Source organism: Drosophila suzukii, chromosome X (assembly GCF_043229965.1).
Source record: "Drosophila suzukii chromosome X, CBGP_Dsuzu_IsoJpt1.0, whole genome shotgun sequence".
Taxonomy (NCBI): Eukaryota; Metazoa; Arthropoda; class Insecta; order Diptera; family Drosophilidae; genus Drosophila; species Drosophila suzukii.
In genome coordinates this window covers 990,819-1,014,787 of record NC_092084.1, presented here as the reverse complement: position 1 = coordinate 1,014,787, position 23,969 = coordinate 990,819, and the positions used below count along the sequence as shown (strand labels likewise).

General features: G+C 43.5%; 1 protein-coding gene across 1 annotated transcript; it reads left to right on the top strand.

Annotated features, from left to right (window-relative positions):
* LOC108014932 (protein tweety) lies at positions 1–23,855 on the top strand. The gene is given in 10 exon segments (XM_036820866.3): positions 1–160; positions 2,768–3,169; positions 12,145–12,322; positions 12,921–13,015; positions 14,525–14,752; positions 14,812–15,063; positions 15,141–15,259; positions 15,729–16,001; positions 16,058–16,612; positions 17,562–23,855. Coding segments are annotated over 9 exon segments (4,440 nt in total). The 5' UTR covers positions 1–160; positions 2,768–3,058; the 3' UTR covers positions 20,191–23,855.
* The last annotated feature ends 114 nt before the right edge of the window (positions 23,856–23,969 follow it).

Here is a 23,969-nt window from a genome sequence, read left to right as displayed (position 1 = left end):
CTTGTGCCATATCTAGAAAAACTGCGTTTTTTCCCGTGTTTTATCGTTTTTAAGGCCCAGAAGTTTTTGCTAAATGAACATGTAAAACCAACTCTCTTTGTGCGGTGGATCGGGGACTAAAGAAACGGAGCTGTTCGAGGACTTTAGAATTCGAGAAAAGGTGCGAAAAAGAGAGTAGAGTATAAAAACCGCCGTTTGCCTGTGTGTGTGAGAGTGGAGTGTGTTTTTCTGTGTATGCAGTTTTATGTTTATTTGTTATTTTACACAAATCAAATGTTAAACATTAAAACAAGTTCAAGCCTAGTTAACCATCAATGAGTGGAGTTTCAATGATTCTAAACCCTTCAGGTTTTTTATTTACACCCCACACATGTGCTGATATTGATAAGAGTGTCGGTGTGTATGTGTATGTTTGTCTTTTATCATCGAATGCAACAAAAAAGGAACCGAAAAAGCGACAACAAACACGAGTCGCCGCTATTGAATAAATATTTATTATTAATAATCATATTACCACGACGATAAAAAAGGGGCAGCGTCGCCGTCGCCAGTCGGGGAATTTTTCAAGTCTCGAATTACGTCGACCTAAGGTTGAAATTACATAAATTTTACTAATAACTAAAGAGCATTCTTACAATATAGAATATATTTTAAGTCTCGTTTTATTTCTAAAGCTAATTTTGTATTCTTACTTGTTAATCAGTTCGTTTATAGTATTATTGTTACTGGAATCTAACGTAAAACATGAAAAACAGATGAAGCTGGGTATATCTAATGCACTACCCCCCTCTGAAACCGTCCCACCATTTAGTGGTTATTCTTGTTAGTTGCTGTCGCCATTGTTTTTACCTCCACTCAGTGGCAAACTCGTTTTGCTTGACTTTGATAAAAATACAGAAACACACAGACAAGAGGAAGACAACTGGCACACATTTAAAATAATGCTAAATCTGCAGAAAGAGCTGAAAACCCAAACCCGCTTGCATTTGCACTTTATGAGTTGGATTTGCTGAAGTTGGGAGTAAGTAGATGTGCTATCGTTATCGTTATCGATGGCTGTTCCCTCTTCTTGTTTACTTCTTCGACTATACCTTTTTTACAACTGTCCATTTACTCCCCCTCCTCCAATCTTTGATCTTTGTGGAGTTGTGTGCTTGTGCTCCATTCCATTATCAAAGTCGAGGAGAAGTCAAACGAGCGGGTACTCTTCCATTCAAAGGTGGGGCCTGTGGGTCAACGTATCTGAAAGATACGATTTCTGAAATAACAGATTAACAGTCCTAGGTTAATATATTGCCCCTTCCAGGCAGCGACACATGTTTTTATTATACTTAAAAAAAAGGATGGGTAGATCTAGCATCCAAACTATTTATACAGATTAGGTTGTTTGTAGGGTATCCAAAGGCCGTCATCATCTTGTAAGCCACGCATCCTCTCTCTGAGCAGAGAGCGTCGCGCAGGTCTATTGTCAGTGCTGCCAGATTTTAAAAGGACTTTAAAAGCAGAACATAGCCACTACCAAGAACCTAAATTATTTAAAACACAAAACTAGTTAATAATAACTTTTGCAGGCCTAAATGTTGTAAATAAAAAATTGAATACTATATATATAAAATATGCGGGCTATAAGACTTCAACTTCTTAATTTAAACTAAATATATACTTTTTTTTACTTAACTTGAAATCCTTCCTTAATTATAAATATAAACTTGAGATTTGTTTTTTGGATCTAAATCATCGCGGGAATGATTTGATTTGTCGTACCAACACTGCCACATTGACCATAAAAAAACTTGAGAATTAACCAAGGCTGCTAAATTACAGAAGTTTTTAGCGGGTCCCTTGGAAAACCCTAAATCTGGCGGATAAATAGCTGAATAGGCCCCACTGCGCTCTCTCTCGCCTCACTCTCTTTGTTTGCGCTCTCTCTGCTCTCTGCCGAAAAGTCTATTTAAGCCACCGCGGACCCTGCTCTCTTTGTTATTGCACTTTCAACCGCGCGTCGGTCGTCATCAAGAGACGAACCGAATCTCGAATAATTTTTAACTCGAAAACATAGGTTTCCGCAGTCGCCGGGCAGAAAGTATTTATCATATTCTCGGATGATATTTGCCTTGCTGCAGGGAGCCCCGTTGATAAGGATGATGTTCTGATATAGTATTTGAACACCTCAGACGGCTGAAGTTGTGGAAGGAGAGGACGCAGGGAGGAGGTTGCGAAACGGAACGTACCGGAAACGAAACGGGTCGCGGCTTGAAACAAAACGGTAATGAAACTACGCCCTGAACGCCCGACTTTCGACTATATAATAAAGCTAAACCTTGATCGCGGTGTGATAACGGAAAGAATGTAAACTAAAAATTGGCTCAGCTAGCAGGAATAATCTGGCAAATACACACAATGCACAACTGATTAACTTGTGCTGGGTGTAAAGCGCGCGACCTAATCGAGCTAGTAGTATATAATAAAGTAACAAATTATAATTATTGTGTTTTTTTTTTATACAAATCAAGTGTTTACAAGTGTGTACATTTTTTGGATTTGAGGATTTTTCTTATATTTTTTTTGGGTGTGTGAAAAGTGAAAGTGAAAATTTAGAGCAACGGACAGGACGCGCTAAAAACGAAGAGAGAGAGAGAGGGAGCGAGAGCATGCGTTGTTGTTGCTGTTTTTTCGTTTTTTTTTTTGCCAGGATAGGACTCTCCCCCGCACACACTCACTCACCCTCTCGCTCTCTTTCTAACGGTTCTTGTTCTCTCGCTTGCAGCGGCGGCGTTTTGTGACGTCAAAAGCAGCGACGTCCTTCGCTGGCAGACACACACACACACGCACGCTCACTGACAGACACAATACCACACTGAGAGAAACAGAAACTCCCACCAAGATAACCCTCCCCCCAGCTGCAACAGCAACAAAGTAGAGAGAGGATTCATATTCCTTTGTGGAACCGCGAGTGTGCATGTGTGTGTGTTCTTCGAGGCAGCCGCACAACTACAACTGCAACTGCACTAGCAACAACAAAAACAACAGCAGCTGAAACAGCCATAAAGCAACAAAAATGGAACAGCCGAGCATTCTCGTCAAAATCCTGCACTCGATTCCGCACGTGAATTACACATTCCGTCGGGTTAACGACACCTTCAATCCGGACAGCGATGTTTACCTCGAGGTGAGTACCATTCCCAATACACAAAGAGAAAAATCGATGTATGATATTATCCCCAGCCAAATACCATCTGAAAAATGTGAGGAAGATACTTTCGAGGGGTATTTAACTGAAATAGAGATGGTACTATAAGTAACAGATGCTCTAGGAAACAAATAAATGGTATTTTGTAGGTTGGATTTAAGCTCACCAAAAATAAAAAAACATGTAGGATGTCCTTTGGAGCCTTTAAATCATCTTCGACCTAACATTGTTCAAAATCAGGTACCATTTCAGAGGTGGGTCTTGAACTCCCTAACATTCCAGTGGTGGGATTTGAACCGGGCTATTGAGTCCAGCCTATTTATATTTGCTTATTTTCCTTTCCGTGTAGTACCTCTGCCGATAACGGAAGCTTAAACTATAAAAGAGGGCATACCCATTTGGGTTGAGAGGGCGGGAAATGGGAAGTGGAAGCGCCTTAAATGAGTCATGCGTAGGACACTTAGCATACGACAACTACAGTAGGGCCAAACTATGGATAAAAAGCGTTCGGAAAAGGTAATATATAAGAGAGGTCCACAATCTAATGACATTTCTAGTTATCATTTTTAAAAAGACATAGTGTAGAATATTAGTTGTGAAGGCAAGGAGGTATTCCTGTAGTTAGAATTTTATCGAAGTTGTAAGAAGGGAAGAGATTAATATATAAAAAACTGCATCGAATGTGATTTGGAATGCGGTTAGATATTTGAGCGTAATTGAATAAACGAAAGCGCCACTTGAAAACATTCCCAGGCACTTTTGCTTATAGTTGCAAACAAAATCGGAGTACCCCCATCTGAGATTTTAGAGGTTGGCGTTGGACTGTATATTACGGGCAATACTTGTGTATAATGGGCGCATTCCAAACGGCTCCTATTCCGACACCAATCCCAATCCGAAGTACCACTTGAGCGGAACTCGAGCATCTCCACTTGAGATTCGAGTTTTGGGTTGCAGTACCCTATCTATTTTGGAATTTCGGTGCGTTTTGTGTCTTTTGTTTCCCTTCTGTGGGCTTTTCCCCTCCGTATTGTCTCTTTTCCGCCAGGTTTTTTTTACCTGCCCTCCGGGTTTGTTCCGTTTGCAATTGCATGGGACACAAAAAGGAGCACAAAGGTGGAAAAAAAAAACGCGTGGATAAATTTCAATTTCCACAGCTCTTCCTCTTGTTCTTTTGCCCCGCCTCTAGTCGTTTTGTTTCCAAATTGTTCCGCCGTGCAGTCTCCTGATTTTTGTCTCCTTTCTCTTGTGGGAGAGAACCCGACTTCTGGTTGGCTCTCTTGTGAGAGAGTGGCTTTTGCAGCCATTTCGATTCCATTTTGTCCTGCCATGTGCGCTCCATGTGACGCCTCTGGCATAGTAAGGGGGTGGAGGTGGGGGAAAGGAACGTAGCGTAGAGGGGGTGAGCAGCAGCTGCACACTTCCGGCTTCCTTTTCGGCTCCCTTATTCCTTTGTTTCTCGGCCTAACCAGCCGATCATCATCATCTTTATCTCCCTCGCATCTCTACCGCTATATATATACATCTTCATAAGAGGGGCGGGGCTGGAGGACGCCCTTTAACCGGCTTCCAAATCAACATATGCAAATTGCGAGCTCCTTTTCTCCGGTTTCCCCCAAACTCACCCACGAAACCAATGCTAAAATCCCAGCGGGAAAATTTGATTAAAATTAGCAGACTTCTCTTCTCCATTCTCCCATTTCCCTGATGCTGGGAAATGCCGGCTTCCAGCGCGAAAATTGTGTGCGTGCGAAAATTCAGGTCAGCCAGCAAAGCTATGGCTTCGGTTTTTCTTTTTCGGATTTGTGTTGTTGCAGTTGGACGTGAATGTGGACGTGGATGTAGGTCAGGCTGCACTATAGCTCCCAACGATTGCCATGGGTGGGGGAGGCGAAGGAGGAGCTGGAGGAGGGGTCCGGACCTGGGACGTAATTTTACGCGCGTCAGCAAAAGTCAAAGACACACTTGAAAAAATCCCATAAATTTGCATTCAACAGATACTTGAACATGTTTTTAACATATCAAAGGATTTGCAATTACGATCCGCATCGTTAGGCAGATAAATAGATCATAAATGGATGTTTAGAAACCCTTATCAATCCTTATTCATGAAATAGTTTCTATACTTTTGAATCATAATAAATCCTTAGTGTGGCTATTTATCAGTAATTTTTTCTCCGAGTGTAAGGCCGCAATGGTTGGCTAATTGGTGGGGCAGGGCTTTGGGTTCTCGGAATCTAGCTCTTAGCTTTAGCTAGCAAAGCGGAGGATTAGGAACGGGGGAGTGGCGGACTTACATCACTTTGGATTACGTTGGGATGCGATAAGCACTCGAGTGCAGAGAGTCCTTCAGTAACATCGCCAGCTCGTCTTTATCGAGGCATAGCTATCTATTCACCCGGGAATACATCCCGTTCCCGCCAATCCTATCCAGTCCACTGCAATTCAAATCGGGCTGGCACGGCACTCTCTGCATTGATTATAACGCTGACGATGGCGATGATTAATTCAACCTTCAACTAGTGGCGGACGTGGACAATGACAACAGACAGGCACAACCCCATCTCTATATGAGCCCATACACATATCTATACTAGTGCGGGTGCCCGCTCGGCTGGGAGGGGACTGTAGGGTGAGGGACCCGCATCGGCCAGATGAATCCGTAGATTGGGCTAAAATTAAACGCGGCCTGGGACTTGAAATGGGAGAACGCAAATGGATGAGATGATTTGTGCTCCATATGGAGTTCCAAAGTTCGGAGGTCTATATACGGTTTCAAACCGCTTTAACACTGTCTTATCCCATTATTTATGATCCTATAATTGTTGTTCTATTAAAAATATCCCTCTTACCTCACTTGTGTGCGAGGGTTGGCCTTTATATTTACAACCACTGGTGGTTGAAAGCAGTTTAATGATTATCAATAAACCAATTTAAAGTACCAACACGCTTGGAAGTAGTTTGGAAAGCCCTAACGGTTTACTTTATCCATATACCTTCACAAAAATGGTCAAAATTGCAGAGGCTTAGCCAGAGCTCTTAACTTTTCCATTTTGCAAATGAAAAAAGGCTTCCCTAATCTTTCCTGCTTTACTGTATTCATGACGGCCCCGTCCGTTCAGAGGGGTTTTGTTCAGAGATTGCTCTATATATAGCTTGCATTTTATGCAGATTGCTTATACGTATATGCATTTCGAATATCTCGGGCGGATTGTCAACCTTTTGTGCCTGCGTCAACACTTTCACGACGCCTGGGACTTTCGTTGCGGGTTATGGCAACTGCAATCTGTCTGTTCCTATAGCTGAGGTGGGGTACTGGTCCCTCGACCTCCGCCTTCGCCCCACCTCCTGTCCTGCCCTCTGTTGTCTGCTCCTCCCGAAAGTTTTCCGTCTGCTGTCGGAATAACAAAAGGGAACCGAGGAAGGACCAGGCTGATTCAGATTCAGACTGCGATTCCCATTCCCATTCCCATTCCGATTCTTATTCCCACTTCGAGGCTGACTGACAGACAGCTGCCCTCACATTAGCCAGATGTGTGTGCCCACTTTTCAGATTGTTTTGTATCTGTATCTTCCGCTTGTTTTCTTTCTTCCTCTTTTACGACTCGTCATAAAGTTGCTGCACTTGGAACTGAATGGGATTTAGATGAACTGGCAGGGCTCCGAGCTGCTGAAATGGATGGTTGTGTCCCCAAAACTGCAGTTGCTTCTTTCTGCCCTTCTTTCTCTTCCGCTGTTTATTTGCTTTTTGGCCCGGCTTGGCTTTGTTTCTCCATCGAAGAAGCTCAAGATGCTGACCGATAGATTCATCGAAAAGTTGGGACCACCCAAGTCAAAATGAGTTCGATTTCGGGCTCGGAATTTGGTTTGGAAGTAGTCTCCCCCACGCATTCCGTTGATATTCCAATAGTGCTGATACAAAATAAAAAATCTCTGTATTACTCTTAAAGTAAAGAGGGCTGAGATCATGAGGTGATTCCATCTGAAACTCGTAATGAAAAACTTACGTTTCAAGATGACATCAGAAATGACACAATTTTCGTAACATTCCTCAGTCCGTTTCTATTTCTTTTTTTCGTCTACTGTACAAAAATCTCTTAACTCCGCGTTAGGGGACACTAAAAGTTTAAGTTCAAAAACGAATTCAAATTCTTGGTTTTTGTTTACACTTTCATTGGTCGTCTTTGTTTCATACACACATATATCCACCCACCTTCGCCGCATTAACACAGAAGTCTACTTGATTCGGTTTCATCTTTTCCTTTGTGGCTTTGAGTTCTGCTTGGGGACTCTCCGGGCCCCTCTTTTTCTGCTTTGATTCTGTAGTGTGAAAGTTTTGCGTGGGCCTCTCGTGTTTCTTGGCTACAAGGCCAGATGCTTGAACTCTAAATGAATTAGTCAGAATGCGACTGATCCCCCCTAACAGTTTTCGGTGAGATTTGATCCGTGCTAATGAGCCCGAGCCCAGCTGATCGTAATTGGATTTTTCACTGGGGCTCTCCGATCGTGTTGCCCGTCCCCACTCCACATTGGAAATTCATCACGGAACACTGCTGCATTAGCATACGAAATTATGCCACGTCGACGGCGGCGGCGGACACCCCTCCCCGGCCATCAAACCTTCCCTCATATTACTGGGACTCTATTCAATATTGTTCGTACTTGGTGTGGGGAGACTGAGAGACACAGCAGGCTGAACTCCAAGCGATTCCCATTCATGATTCTTGGTTCTGGGCTTTATGTTTGGTCTGTGTCGGGCTTGCTTCCTGTGTTGCACTTGGAAAAAATGCGCTGTCAACTACAGAGAAAGTGACACTTTTTAGTGGATTATTCGAGTGCAGGGAAAACGGTTTACCATACATGTCTTAAATCAAAAACCTAAATTCGATAATAACACAGGTCGACAAAAAAGTAGACCAGGAGTAAATGCTCGGAAAGAATTTTACCTTAGATTACGAGCCCAAACTTAGAAACTTTCCATCACATTAGAGTTTTAAGAAAATCGTGGTCAAAGTATCAAATTTGGGATTTTTAGACAGAGAGATTTTAGTGCGTATTGAGGGAGGATTTTAAAATGTTCGACACCAAAGTCTATTTAAATTTCTAAAAATGTATTAATATTTGAAAGTGTATTTTTTGAAACCAAACCAAGCTACGTCGATTTCAGAGGTCGTTTTTGCTCTCTTGTAAAAACCTATTGGAGCCCTCGAAACCAGGGACCAATTGCATGTTTCTTATCTCTAAAACAAGGCTAACCTTGACTGGTCCTCCCGCAATCTTGGGTTTATATGCCCCGACGGCCCTTTCTTATCGCCTCCAGATGTTTTTCTTTCCAATCTGGTATTGTGGTATTGCAAATGGGCGATGCATGTGGAAATGGAGAGAAAGAAAGAAAGGGAAGGGCGCGTAGAAACCATAACGAAGTGACAAAGCGGAAACGACCCTATCTACCCGCTGGGCTTCCCAACAAAATCGCTTCATATTTATGCATTTATTATAACTGTTGTCTTCTCTGGCTGAGGGCCACGTTCTGTGGGTAGCAGGGGGGCAGGATGTTGGGCGGAGTGGAGTTGGGATTGGATTGGAAAACTTGTTTTACCACCATCAAACATTCTACGAGGGGTGGAGGGACTTAAACTAGTCCCACCCACGCAAAGAGAAAACTCGATCACAGCCAGGGAAGACAAAGAGATAAATATAGCAACATATGTATTTTTTCGATTTCTTTGATCATTTTCCAATAATCACTATTGTGTACAATAAAATTCGCTTTAAAAAAAACTAATGCATATATACTAAATAAACCGTTCTGAAAGAAAAGCAGATGATTAAATTAAATTTGAAGTCACTTTCAAAACAAAATTTGTCCAATGTAAATGATTATTTGCTTAGAAAACGAATAAAATAGGTATATTTTATGACTTACTTCTGAAATTTTCAATATATTTAAAAATAATTGAAAAAAAATTAAAGCGGCTTGCCGTTCTTTTGAGTCATTTGTATGTTCTCATCGGATCTTATCGTTAACATACTTTGCCCTGCAAGTTATTTGAGATATGGTCGCCAGACAACTGCCTTTGGAGTTCTCTGAATCATATCCCTTCTTTATTGATTCATTCATGGAAATGATATTTTGTTTGCATTAGGTTTTTTCTCTAAAGTTCTTGGAACCTTTTCAAACAGATACATTTTTTGTAGTCCCGTTGACCCTGAGCCCCACGACTGTTTACATTAAAGCTCTTTGGGAAATTTTAAGCTCTAGCTGTTTATATTAAATCCTTCATCGCTGACACATTTCATATGTTTGCTCTTGCTCTTCCTGGTGTTAATTGTTGCGATGTTTGCATCCCGGTTATATTTACACACGAATATATGGGGATCTGTCGTGCTATAGTTTCCAATTAGCCCCCCGTCAAATCCCCCCGTAACTCCCTCGTTTTTCCACCTCTTTCGCGTTAGTTTTCACACTTCCCATGGAGACACACTCACAAATACTAGGGAAATACTCAATTAAATGGAGGATGTGGGGACTGGGTTTACAGAGGGGGTACTTGAAGAGCTTCAAGGTTATTTGTTGTTGGCAATTTGCTTTGATTTAATTCAATTTGAACAGCATCGGAGGCAGCGCGTAATTTTTGCCATTTTTAGCGCCGCATTGGCGAAGGGTGCCCCAAGGGAGGGTTGAAAGTTGAAAAGTGGGGTTAAATGGGGCTGGCTCTGGGATCGGGGGTAGTTTTTCGCTTGTTAGAAGGAGCATTTTCGCTTCATTTTGTGGATTGCATGCCCAGGAAAACGGAAAGAGTGGGCAAAAGCTAGAGGGGCCCGAAAATACAGAACAAAAATGCAAGGCCCGTTAAATACAACTGAGTATTAATATAACATTTTTTTTAAATTTGGTATTAAATAATATGAAGACTGACACATGAGTTAAGAATTCATTTAAATCGATGTGATGGAATAATTACCTGTAATGACCGACCGGCCACCCTTTTTTCTGCGTGTAATGCAAGAGAAAGGTGGATCAAAGGGGGTGGGCGGTGCTATTTCTCAAGTGTCATTCAACTGCGAGGACAAGTAAGTGTGTCGGGGCACAAAGACTACAACAAAGACGGCAACTGTAACTAGTTTTAATGATTATTTACATGGCACAAGTGCAATAAATAATAAATACGAGTCAGAGGAGAGGCGAGCCGAGGAGTGCTCCTAAGAGGATGTGCCACGTTCATGTAGATGTATGGCTGGTGTGTCCGGTGTCGGTTCCAATTCCGATTCCGATTGAACGCTGATAGACAGCTGGGAACTGCTGCAAATTGCCTCGAACTAGTTCAATTATGGGTGTTATGTGATGGTTACATTGATTATTCAGCTTTCCTTGGGGATCCGGGTAAAGGAAGCGTCTTGAATGGCTGTAAAAAGTTGAAAAGGTTACTTTGATTGGGGTTCATATCAAGAAGATATTGTCGGAAATTAAAAGACTGCATCACAGATTATTTAATGAAACGGTCCTAATTTGAGAACCCAAGAAAAGACTACTATAACTTAGAACTCTCAAAGCTTGCATTAAAATGAAACTACTTGGAGTCTTTGAATGGGATTTGAGCACTTGCTCTTTAATTTTTATCGCCCCACTTGAGCCCCTGAAGTATCCCCATTTAGCCACTAAATGAAGTCTGAAATCGTGAAACCAAATCTGGAACTCGACTCTACTCAACTCGACTGGAATGGACGTCTCAAGTGGTCTGACTCATTTGCCATTCATCGAATCGAGTGTGCCGAGTGGGGGATCATTCTCCGTGCCATATATCCAGGAATATCCAATATCCTGGCCTGGTAATTCGAGGCTCACAGTACATAACGTGTTTTTTTAATGACAGACAATGAAATTACCGCCGCCGAGCCAAGGCAATTTTCGGTCCAAAAGTTGGCAAGAAGGGTCGGGTCCTGTGTCTTTCCTCATTGGCCAGGCCAATTCAATTGAATTTCATTTCGGACACGGAGCCGAACCAAAAAGAAATTATCTTTACTGAGGACACTCGGCCATGAAGCCAACTAACAACAAATTGCAGTGCCAACAGCAAAGGCATCGAGTTGCAAGTTATTCAATTAAAAGTTTCGCCAATGTCCAGCGCAAAGAGCCTTGTGAATGTGGAGTTCACTGAAACTGATTTGTATATACATAGAGTTACAAGAGTGTCTGTCAACAGGCTAACTACCAAGGGGCATATGTACATAGTTTTTAATTAAGGAAATTTGACAGGACTATGTTGGTTGAATCAATCCAGGGGCTTTCAAATGCCACAACGCAGAGTTGAAGTGGTTTTTATGGCGTTTCATCTATTCAACCAAGTATTTTTTATCATTGATATTCCCTGCATTAGAATTTATACTGTTGACTGCCAGATTAAAAGAATTCGGTTCAGTATGTCGATTCACTTGACAGAAAAGGTTTAATACATATCTGCCAATCAATTACAAGGGTCATATTTGGGCTACTCTTATTTCGCTTATCTTAAAATATGCACTCACACGAGATTTCACCTTCATGTGAAACTAATTTAATCGAATTCAGCCCCATGGTCTCGCAATCGACAATCAATGTCAATATCAATCAAATAAATTTAATTGAAATTTAAGCAAACAGTTCTGGTGCAATGGTAATTTCCATTGCAATATTGTCACACGGAATTGTATGTATATGATGCAATTAATTGCCCAAATATGGTAGTTATCAAGGCGTAGTGATTTTTTTGTTGAAATAAGCTGCTGTAGATACAGTTGATATAAAATAGTCTTATTTGAGGGGATTTCGCTGTGCGTGGATATATAGTTTGCAGTGGATAGCTTTATATACATAGCAAGTCCTTTTCCGAATTTTTCCCCCGACTGAACTTATTATTATTACTATTTATTCTTCGACCTTTAGATAATCACAGTCTTATCTCAATATTTCACAGAGTCTGGGCATCCTGGCGTCCATTCCCGCCGGTCTACTGATCATCTCGCTGCTTGGCCTGCTGCTCTACCTGTTGACCAGGTGTTGCGATCGTCGCCAGAGGAAGCCGAGCGCCCAGCGGTGCCAGAGCTGCTCCCTGGTCATCATCACGCTGATGACCTGCGCTGCCATCGGATTAGGTAAGTACCTACCGGGTTCTGAGTACTGAGTCCTGGTTTCCCGATTCGCCATGGAGTAGGGCGTTGAACCGCTTCAACGGATCGAATTGGAAGTCCCAGTTGCATTTGCCAAGGCACGTTTATATACATCCCCTTGCGGCTGCATCGCGTGTTGGCGGTGGTCGGTTGTTGGATGTTGGTTGTCGGAAGGCAATTGGCAATTAGCCAAAACGCGACTTATCGCCAATGAAGCGGAGCACAGCGACTAGTCACGTATGCAAAGTCGCGGCAAAGAAGTGGAGCCTAAGCTGGAGGACCATGAGTCATCCGACGACGGCGGCGGCGGCCGACAAACGATGAAATAATAATTTAATTAGCCGCGGAGCTGCGCACAGACCTCTTAATTGAATCAGAAATGCGAAATGTGTGTCGCGGCTCGCGTTACATCACTGACCTGCCCCGCAATGGTATTGCTGATCTCTGATCCCTGATATCTCTGTGACCTAGAAATACCCTTTCTCTATCATCTTTGCCACAATGTCACCCTAATCTCCCTCTTAGCTCCGACTGATACCATCCCTGACTAACATCTCTGTTTCCCATCTTGTTCCATTTGCAGGCTTGTACGGCAACGATGACTTCCACAATGGCCTGTTGCAGGCCTTTGGATCCGGAAAGAACGTTGAGGGTCTGGTGTTCACCCTGAAACGACAGGTAGGTCTTGTTCATTCATTCAAAAGTCACAGAAGAGCTGACTTGTGTCATTTGGTTAATATATATTTATTTATATTAACTAATTAAGATACCAAGTTTAGCCAGCGAACTGCAATAATGCTGAATGCTTATGAGATGTTTCTTACTTTTATGTAAAAAGATTGGTTTTTCTATGAGCTTCTTTAGGCTTTCCAAACTTTCTTGGTGCGCGAGAGAAGTCTGAAGTGGGATCTTTACTGGGCTTAGTTACCCAATGCCCCTCCACTCCATTAAAACCTTGCCTAGTTCTTGGCTTCCATAAACTGGTGCTCCTGCTATTCCCATTCAGCCCATATTCCCGTATTCCTATTTCGTGCGCGGCAGCCTCCCATTCGGCTCGACTCCTTGTTCATTATAATCAACCTAAAAGCTGGCTGCTGTGTTGACAGTTACGTGGCCACGTGGGAAAGGAGGGTCTGATGGGTAATGGGGCAGACTGGGAGGTGCAATAGGGACTAAGGGAAGTGTCCTCCTGTCCTGGCGAAAGCTCTTGCTTTTCCTTGTGCTTGTGCTATTCATAAACTTTGTCAGCACACACAGACAGAGAGTGGGCGGGGCAAACGAGCCGATAAGCCAAAAGGTTAAGGGGTCGGTGCTGGGGGATTGGGGGAAATGGGGCATTGCTAGGGAGGTAGTCAGCCAGCAGCTTCAAAGGTAGACTACGACGACGACGACGTAGATGGGATCTTCCCAGAGAAAGAGGGGCAAACAGATGGCTGGCATTTCTCGACTCCTGAGTAAAACGCTATTAATTATCCCTGGCACAAAGGACGAAGGCCGGAGGGGGAGGGGGACTGCGAACGGAGGGGGCGTGGCCGGCAATGTGCGTGTGTGAAGCAATCCCTTGAACCCGAGGAGTAACTTACCCCAAAAACCTGACCCAGCCCCAAACCAACTGCGGAAGCAAAAGTATTACGATAGAAACTATTTTTCCTTTTGGCGTGCTTTGTTCTAGACTGAAGTTGGCAAGGAGAGGACGACGTTAAGTGAAGGGGGAACTTCCTTCACCCCCCCATCATCCCCTTTTATTTGGTCATTAACTTTTGAACTGCTTCTTTTTCCTTTTCGGGGGTCAAACTGGAGTTCCATGTGCAAATCGAAAATGGAAAATATTCTCAACATTTTCTTAGAATTTATTAAATATAAAATCGTTAACCAATTAAGAAGTATAATTCGTAAACATTCATAATATTTATCATTTAGGTTTCATTTAATACTTTTCCTTTCTATTTACTCATTTCAAATGGTTGCTGAATATAGCACAGATTATAATTTTAGATGTACATTACTACTGTCCCTATCTACTTTAACTAGATAAGTCCCAAAGATGTTTAGGGTGACATAGAAATTATCCTTTAATAAATCCTGAAGAATTTACTACTGTCCCTATCTACTTACTCGTTTAGTACAAAAGTTGAAGTTAACATACACATATTGTAAAGGTTTTATGATTCGTTTTCCAACTTTCAGACGGAGAGCATCAAACACGACTTGGAGACGCGGATGGCCGGACACAAGGTGGAGCAGCTGGTGGAGAAGCCGCAGTATAACCAGACGGTGGTCATGCTGCTCATCGAGACTTCGCGCCTGGTCACGGAGAACACCTCGCGGGCAGTAGCCTCGCTAGACAGCATGGTCCACTACTTCATGAAGGCCAAAGGCACAGAGAACGATACCTCGCTGATGGGATTGCTGCAGGTGAGTTGAGGTCTCTCTAGCTGGTGAATACCCGCAACTAACCCTTCAATCTCTTTTAGCGCGGCGAGTTCTACGAATCCATTCGTTGGCCAGCTACTCTGGCCTTCCTCACGGTGCTCCTACTACTCTGTACGGTTCTGGTGATTGGCGTGGCCCGGCGATCCAGGTGCACCTTGATCTTCTTCAGCGTTTCGGGGCTGTTCTGCATCATCATCTGCTGGCTGCTGGCTGGCGTTTACCTGGCCTCCAGTGTGGCTGCCGGGGATTTCTGTATGCGACCGCATGACTACATGTGCCGTCAGGTGGGCATGGTGAGTGAAATGTTCCCGAGGTGTCCCGCTTAACACGCCAATACTAATTGCTGTTCTTCCAATCTGCCCATCCCCAGCGGAGTCCATATGTTGACTTCCTAAACTGCGGCACGCCGCGCAATCGGTTTATTCTGCGCCTTAACGAATCCCGGGATCTGGTGGATCGCGCCAGGGAAAGTGTCGAACAAATGCAGCGGTGAGTGGAAGCGGTGTGATGGATTGCTTTAGAATTCTTTAGCGGAAATAGAAATCAATGGGGAAAAATTGCTGGCAGAATGTTTATTTTAAGAGTTTGTTTGCTCGGATTCTTGGACCACAGTCAACAGATTGTTTTTATAGTAAAAACTATGTGTGTATCGAGCGATGCATTCCGAAAAGTGCATCATAAAAATCTTTATTGCAGAAAGTGTATCACTTAAATATTGATAAAACCAATAAAAATGTATTATTTTGAAGGAAAGAGTGTGTTATTCGAGATGTTATATATTTCATACCGTGTATTAATCGCTTTATTCATTCTGAATACAGCATATATACAAACTATATACCATCATTTAAGCAAAGTCCTATCAAACATTTTTTTAAAACCGAATAAAATTATCCTATTTAAAATATACCACTGCAATTATCTTACAAAATCCCCTTTCATTGCGTATTTCCTACAGGATGAGCCAGGACACCTATCCGCACATCGACATCCAGCGCACCCTGAACGCCATGGACAATGATCTGGAGACCACGCTGCGGAACCTGACGACGCTATCGGCCACTCTAGACCGGCGGGCCATCGACATGCACTACGAGGAGGCACTCCGTGGACTCTGCGGCGGCGGGCTGTTGGGTCTCAGTCTGATGATGGTGGCTGGCCTGCTCACCTCCTTCCTGCTGACCATCCTGGTGTACGCCGACTCGCACGCCTGGATCTACCTGACCAAGCGGTACGAATTGTGAGGTCTTCTTCCGATCTGGAGACTCATTTTGTTTGTATTTAAAGGCCAACGCTGGACGCCGACAAATCGGAGACGGCGCCGCTGTTCCCCGCCTCGAATGCGCCGAGCGCAAGCATCTCGCCCACCGCACCACCAAACACTGGGACGATCAACAGGACGCTGCTGCACCATCAGCAGGCAGCGGCGGGCGGCCTGGGCGGCGGATCGGGCAACCTGCCGGGATCTGGAGGCGGCGGAGGGGCCGGAGGAGGCCACGGAGGCGCCAATGGACACAACGGCGTCGGACACTATCGCAATGGAACGGCCGGCCTGAGACAAGGGTTGGCATCACCTTCATCTCAATCAAGCCACACCTCATCCACCGCCACTTACAACAACCACAACAACGGCACCACCGGTTACAACAACAGCCACCAACACCACAACAACCTGTACAGCAACCACCACCACTACAACCACAGCAACAACCACTACAGCAACAACACACAGCATAGAACTAACTCCGCGGCGGGGGCGGTGGCAGCGGCGGTGGGCGTGGCCAGCAGCGGTCAGCGATCGCCGTCGCCGCCGCCCGGCTACGATTTGGTGCATGGCACAAGGCATGATCTTTGATTTCATTTGATTTGTTGATCTCCCCGAAACGCCCGAAACCCGAATCCTTGTCCCACACTCGTTTGTATTTGTTTCTTTTTGGAACTCGCTGCTCACGATTGGAAAGTTTAAATGTATTTTATAATATTGAACCTTAAATTCTCAAAATATTTTGAATATGGTTGTATATTAATCCCATTTCCGTTACTATAATAATTTTGAATAGTTTACAAAATTAAATTAGATTAGTACAATACGAATAGTTATAATATACAGCGTTAAAATCAAAAATCATGCAACGTTACTTCAAAGTTGTTTCTTATTTTCTATATGTTATTAACAAAAAACCATATTCTGAGTAGCGGGTTCTCCATATTCGATTTCATCGACTATAATTTTTGTTAGTTAATGCTTCTAGTTGAGGCCTTTTTGGACGTGTTTGTTTATCGTTGTGGTTTTCGTTTAATCTTTTTTTTTATTTAATTGTTTTTTTTGCTCATTTCGTTGTGCTGCACCTGCATGCAAACTCCGACAATGAACACCAGCACACCCACTACAAATGGACACAAGACAACCAGCACAGACCCCACTGTAACCAAAAAACTAAAACCCACACACATGCCTTACTAACCATCCGTACAGATAAAAATCGGGAAAATTAGTTCACTGAGTCCAAGTCATCCCAAAAATATGTCAACTAAGAGATTTTTTTTTATTTTGTTACTTAAGGAAATATATCTGCTTTGACTAAAGAAAGAAATTTTCCTGAGCTATTAGACTAACATTCAAGCGATTTAGAACTTGCATTTAGAGTTTTCTCACAGTTTTCACCCAAAAATTCTTGTTTAACACCACTCTCTGATCAATCCTCGGGTTCATCCAATAGAAAGGCTAACTAAATCACCCCTATTCCAACTAAGATAAGCTCTTCACTAATCCCAGCACTATGTTTTCCAGGTCAGGTCACCACACGCTGGGCCGCCTTCCATCGCACCACCAGCAATCGGCGACTTATCTGCCAGGACCCAACAACGGAAAGTACGCGACACTCAGCAAGCAGTGTAAGACGCTCGAGTCGAACGACTTCTACTGAGATTCGCTTGCCTGCAGCTCCCTTGCAGGCAGTAGCAGCAACACAGCACAGCAGCAGCACTTGCAGCTCCAGCAGCAGCAGCAGAGCAGCCTCATCAATCAGAACCAGAGTCAGAGCCAGAGCACGCTGAAGAACATCTTTGCATCGGCCACCTTGCCGCGCTCCACGGGCAGTTCCATCCGCTCGGTGCTCTCTGTCCAGACCTCCAATGCGGGCATTTGCCGCTCCACGGGCAACGGACTGGACGGCGACCTGACGGACGATCGCGATCCCCGGGATGTGACCAACAACAGCTTCAATCGCTTTGATCCCAAGTACATAAGCATTGGTCCCAAGGCGGTCAGGGGTCAGAATAATAATCTCAACATCATGTCCGTCGCCGGCACGACCAATAAGTGTGCCACCTTGCGGCATGTGGGTCGCTACGGTGGCTCGCTTAAGGGTGTATCCGCCGTCAATGCCGCGCCGTCGCCCGCCGCGGCCCCAGCTGTCCATTCGCCGAACTTGAGGAGCGCCAAAACGCCATCGATAGCCACCGTTTCGAAGGATTACTGCCAGCAGCCGGACTGCATTCCACAGGAGTTCCTCCTCCAGCAACAGCAACAACAGTTGCAGCAGCAACAACAGCAGCTGCAGCAACAACAGCAGCTGCAGCAGCAGCAACAACAACAACAACAACAGCAACTCCACCAGCAGCAGCTGCAACTCCAACAACAACAACAACAGCAGCAGCAGATGGTGCCTCCTGCTCCGCCGCAACCGGCGCCTCCGCCTCCGCCCAAACCAAAGATAGTCAATACGTTTACGGAAATTCCAGGCACCACGGGCGTGGGGAGCTCGTATGCCAAGGAGCAGCAGCAACAACAGCAGCTGTTGGCCCTGCAGCAGCAACAGCAACAGCAGTTGCTCGCCCTTCAGCAGCAGAGGGAGCGGGAGCTGCAGCAGCAACAGCAGCAACAGAGGGAGTTGCATCCACCCACCACCCATATACTACCCGCCTCGGCTGTTTACAGCATCGAGAGCAGTGAGGTGTTGCCCACAGCCGCACCGCGTGTGCAGCAGCGTTCGCTGAATCCCGCCTCCATTGTTAACCAGCCGCTCCCCGAGATTCCCACCAATCAGCAACAGTCGAAGATCTCCGCTCAGCCGCTTTGCGCCGCCAGTTTGGGGCAGTACCGCTCGCTGCAGCGTCCCCAAACACAGAAGTTGCAACCGGTGGCCATTTCCTCGCCGCAACAGCCGCCGACGTTGCCGCCCAAAAACCGACATAAAAATAGCAATCGAGGTGGAACCGTCGACAGCAGCAATGCCAATCACATGCAGACCTTGCCGCCAAAGTCGGCTAGCCTACGACAACAGCAGCAGCAGCAGCAGCAACAACAGCAGCAGGAGCGAGATAGGGAGCGGGAACGGGAGCGTCCGCGGCGAGCGGAGACCTTGGACAATGCCCGCAGCTATATAGATCAACAGCAACAGTATCCCAGCCACCTGATAACCAGCAGCAACATGAAGAAGCAACACTCCTACGACAGCAGCTACCATCAGCAGCAGCAACAGGCCTTCTACCAAAGGCAGCACAACAACAACTTCTCCTCGAAACAGCAGCAACAGTTGATGCTGGAGCAACAGCAGCAGCAACAACAGGCCTTGTTCTACAGATCCTTAAAGCGCGGAGAACGAGGGGCAGCTGGCAGCGCTGGAGCCACCGGGGGAGGAGCTGCCATCACCAACCACAGCGATCTGTACTCGGTGACGGAGTTGTAGGAGTGCGCCTGCTGCGGCGGCGGTGTGGATGTGGTGCGCCGAGGCGCCTCATCCACATCGCTGCACGCGGCGGCGGCCACACAAACTCAGAGCCACAACCAAAACCAGACGCAATCGCAGAACCAGGCGCCTGTCCCCCTGCCACCCAAGAAGCATCGCCAGCGGGAGAGGGAGCGGAACCTCGAACGGGAGCAGCAGGCACCCTGCAATGCCAATCTGTGCGAAGAGCACGAGTACGACGAGTACTATCCGCAGGCCTACGAAATGCAAGCGGGAGGAGGCGTAACCGGAGGAGGAGCAACTACTAGCTCTGGATCCAAGCATGGCAAGCAAAGTCAGCAAAGAGCAGCCACTTTTGATGTCGCCGATGCCAGGGATTACGAACTGAAGCGTTTAGGCAACCGGAGGTCGCAGCAGCAGGCGGCTCCAAGCAAAAGAAATGGAGGAACAGGAGCAGCAGCAGCAGGAGGATCTGTCAGCCAGGATCACCACCGCAGCCACGATCGCGAGCGGTCGCGCAGCGATCACCGCATTGCCAGCTACGCCTGCGAGGAGGTCAACTCCACGGCGCTCTGCAGTGCCGGCTCCATGAGCTCCATGCTTCAGCCGGCCAATGGAACCGGCCACAGGAGCAGCAGCCACCAGCGGGATCACCATCAGCGGGATCAGCAGCAACAGCAGCAACAACAGCAACAGCGGGAGCGCCGTGAGAAGACCTTTAAGGTATGATTTTTAGAGACGTCATAAGAATTGTCCAATCCGCGCCAGGACAGCAGAAACGGCAGCTCCAGGCGGCGGACGCGTTGAGGGGTAAATGGAAAGCGAACGTGGCGGATTCTACAGCGATTACAAGGAGGTGAACCCCCAGGAATTGAGGAAGCATCTAGGAGAAGTGAGCAAAGGAGCGGCACTATCGTGTTGGAGCATAGGAATTCGGAGACCCCAGCCTGTTTTTATGTTTAGCTTAAGTCGCATGTACTCTATCTCTATCTCTGTCCCTGTCTAAAAGCGACCTGTCTCTTTCACACGCGTGCGGACACGTACATCAGCAAAGAAACGAACACACACACACGTGTATATATTTACGAATATATATATACATATATTGTAAAAACCGACCTCTTCTGATTGATTCAAACTGCGAAAGCTGCTTAGAAGGTGCTGAAATATCCAGGGCAGCGATCAAAATAATGGTACCTTGTAGATCCCAAACCTTTTTCGTGTACATTTAAATTAATCTATTTTTGGTAGGAAAAATATGCAATATTGAGACATTTAGAATTATGTATATGCCATTTATACCAAGCAATATTTAAAATCCCGTTTTTAATGATTTTTTTTTTAGATATTTTAAATATATTTTATAGATTTTAACGTCCATGGTGCTATTATTTTGACCGCTGCTGTGCATACCAGCCGTATACATCAAACCCACAACAGTTCTCTGCTCTGTGTTGTTGCCTATTGTTATATATATAGTAGATAACTGCGATTAACCATAACGAATAATTTTTTGTGACCACTATTCATACGTGTATATTTTAAAAGCCTAAGTTAAGTAAAATTTAGTTCTAAGCGCAAAGCTATTTATTTACGACAGATTGTAAGCCTCAAACCCAAAAAATATGACCTAAAACGGGGGAAAAGCGAAGAAACAGTTGGCGAACGATCACTAGGAGCCTTTGAACAAAAGCAGTTTTAGTTTCAATGTTCCTAAGGATCGAATTTCGACTGTAAGTCTCGCTTTTTCGTTGTCAACGGAAATTTTAATTTTCAGAAGTGTGTGTGTTTTTGTTTATTTATTAAGATTTTTTTTGCATAAGCGATTTACGCCGTTTTTTTTTGTTTGAGAATCCGTTGCGAGAACCAACAACAACAACCACAGCGACACGTACGTAAAATTTTTGTGACGTCAGAAATCTAAAGAAAAAAAAAACAAACTAAGAAAAACCAGCACCAACAACAACAAAGCACAAGACAAAAAAACACAAGAAAACTTAAGCGAAAAACATTTCACAAAACAAAACATGATATAAATTTAAAGCTCAACATTTTAAACAAGCAAACGACAACAAGAAAATGAAAAACTCTTAACTCAAGCAATATGAAAAAGGAAAGATTAAATCGAAATCGAAAAGAAGCCATACCAAGTTGTTCAACTATTTTAAAAAAGAATTCAGCAAAGCAAAATGATAAACAAGGAAACATATATACATATACATAACATACATTAAATACATACATACTTATTATAGAGCAAGCATAAGGAATATTAATTAATCGACAACAACCACAAACAATGTTCAGGTCAATAACTGCATTTAAAAGGAGACAAAAATGATGGAACCCTCGTTAGGCGTTAAATTAAACGAAATGCTCTTTTTATATACAAGTAATATATACATGAATATATATAAATATACATATTTAACGAATTGCAATTACCCAAAACACAGAAAGCAGACAAACCATCAAACACAAAATAAAAGAACAACTCACAAAAGTTGTTGGCACAGAGGCAAACACACACAAACACATTTTATAAAAATTAACATAATTATACTACACAAAATACAAGACACACAACAAGCGTACATGGAACCAGTTGTGGGCAAAATAATTGTAGTGCCATTAGAAATTCAAAAAATTTAATAAAATGTAAATTATGTAATTTATAATTTTATTTATGTTTTACAAATGTATTTGAGGGTTATGGTTTAGATCTTAAAGAACCATATTTTATTTATATATATATATCGAAAAAACCAATTCAAACGCCCCAATTTTAGACAAATAGTTTAACCAAATCTGACTAGCAGTCTGTTGCACTAAGGCCACACTATTATTTTGACCACAGCTGGGCACACAAGCATTGAAATTGAACACTGCAAGTGAGGGAAATAAAGCAAGCTACAAATAAATAATTCACATTTATTCTCTCTGCTGTGCAGATGCAAATAAAACGAGGAGTAAAAACAATTCAACTATGTTGAAAAATTGCAAAACGCACACACAACACACACTCGCCAATCCTCCGTCTCTTTCGCTCTCTTGTTCTGTCTATCTCGCTGTCTCGCTCTGAACATTCCACCCCCGCCCACATTTCCATTGTAGTTTGCACCGGAAAATATATGTATTAGCCAAAGTTAACACTCGAGGGGAAAAGTTAGTTGATGAAATGTTAGAGCACTCTAAGATATAAAGAAAAGCTGTTACAGGTCCTGTTCTCCTGTCCTGTATATATATACGACCGATCTATTTAATTCTATGAACTAAGTAGTATTGTCTGTGTGACTGTTTGTGTGTGCGTGCGATGTTTGCAATTATTTTAAACGTTTTTTTTTTAAATCGAAATTTGAAAAGCAAAATGTTTCAATGTTTCGTATGTAGTGTAGTGTAGCGTAGACTCGACTAAGCGATAAGGCCAAAATAGATTTTAAAGTCCGAAAACAAGGCGGAGGATAACGAATCGAAGGGAGAATACCAAAAAGATTGCAGGAAGGCAGGCAGGCAGGTATTTACTTATAGTACTTAAATTCTAAAACAAACGGAAATTATTAAATAACATTAAATCAAACGCAATTAAACACGAAACGTGTGTAATACCGAAAAAGACAAAGAAAGTGTTTCCACGTTTTAGCCATTGAAAGAAGGGGAAACTAGCGCACTTTTTCGTACTTTAACTGACGCAACACACACCATCTATTAAAATGATATTAGAGTGGGTAAAAAGAGAGCAAGCAGCCACGTATTCCAATCTTATATAGTAAACGAGAAAGTAAGACGAATTTTAGAAAAATCAGTTTTTACGTAAGGTTAAGGCAAGACGATATTTCTGGTTTTCCCCTCTTAACTGCCATTTCCCATTTCCCGCCCACAAATCCCACAGCGAATCGCGTAACGAGTCCCCAATCCTGTTGACACATTTCAGTGCATATTATATAATGCATATATACATATATAAATAAACCAACTAATATATACATATATAAATACATAATTATTGTAATAACAATAAAAGTCTGTAAATTTGTTAACATTTCTAAAGCAAACAAGAAACTCAAGTACGATCGAGGCAAGAGAAAAATTTAAAAACGACACCCAGTAGATGTAGCTAAACCGAATTGCAATTATACAAGAAAGGAAGCTAAGTACGAGCAAAACGAGCCTCTCGCGCAAAATCATCCAGAATGTGTGAATTATATAGAGTGCAGATCGGTCGAATCGGAATCGAAACAATTGTTGAAAGCATCCGCTTTAAAATCAAAACAAAACAAAAACATTTAAAGAAAAGAAGCAGAAAAATGGAAATAATTATATAACAGTTGTGAACAAATTATATTTACATAGCGTATAAATAAATTGCATAACAATTGATTAAAATACATAAAGCACCAAGCGTCTTTTTTGCCCTTACCGAATTTTTATCGAAAAAAATTAAAATTCGTTAACAGTCATTGGCTTATTAAGAGTTCTGCCCATTACATATTAAATTTATGTTATTTTAT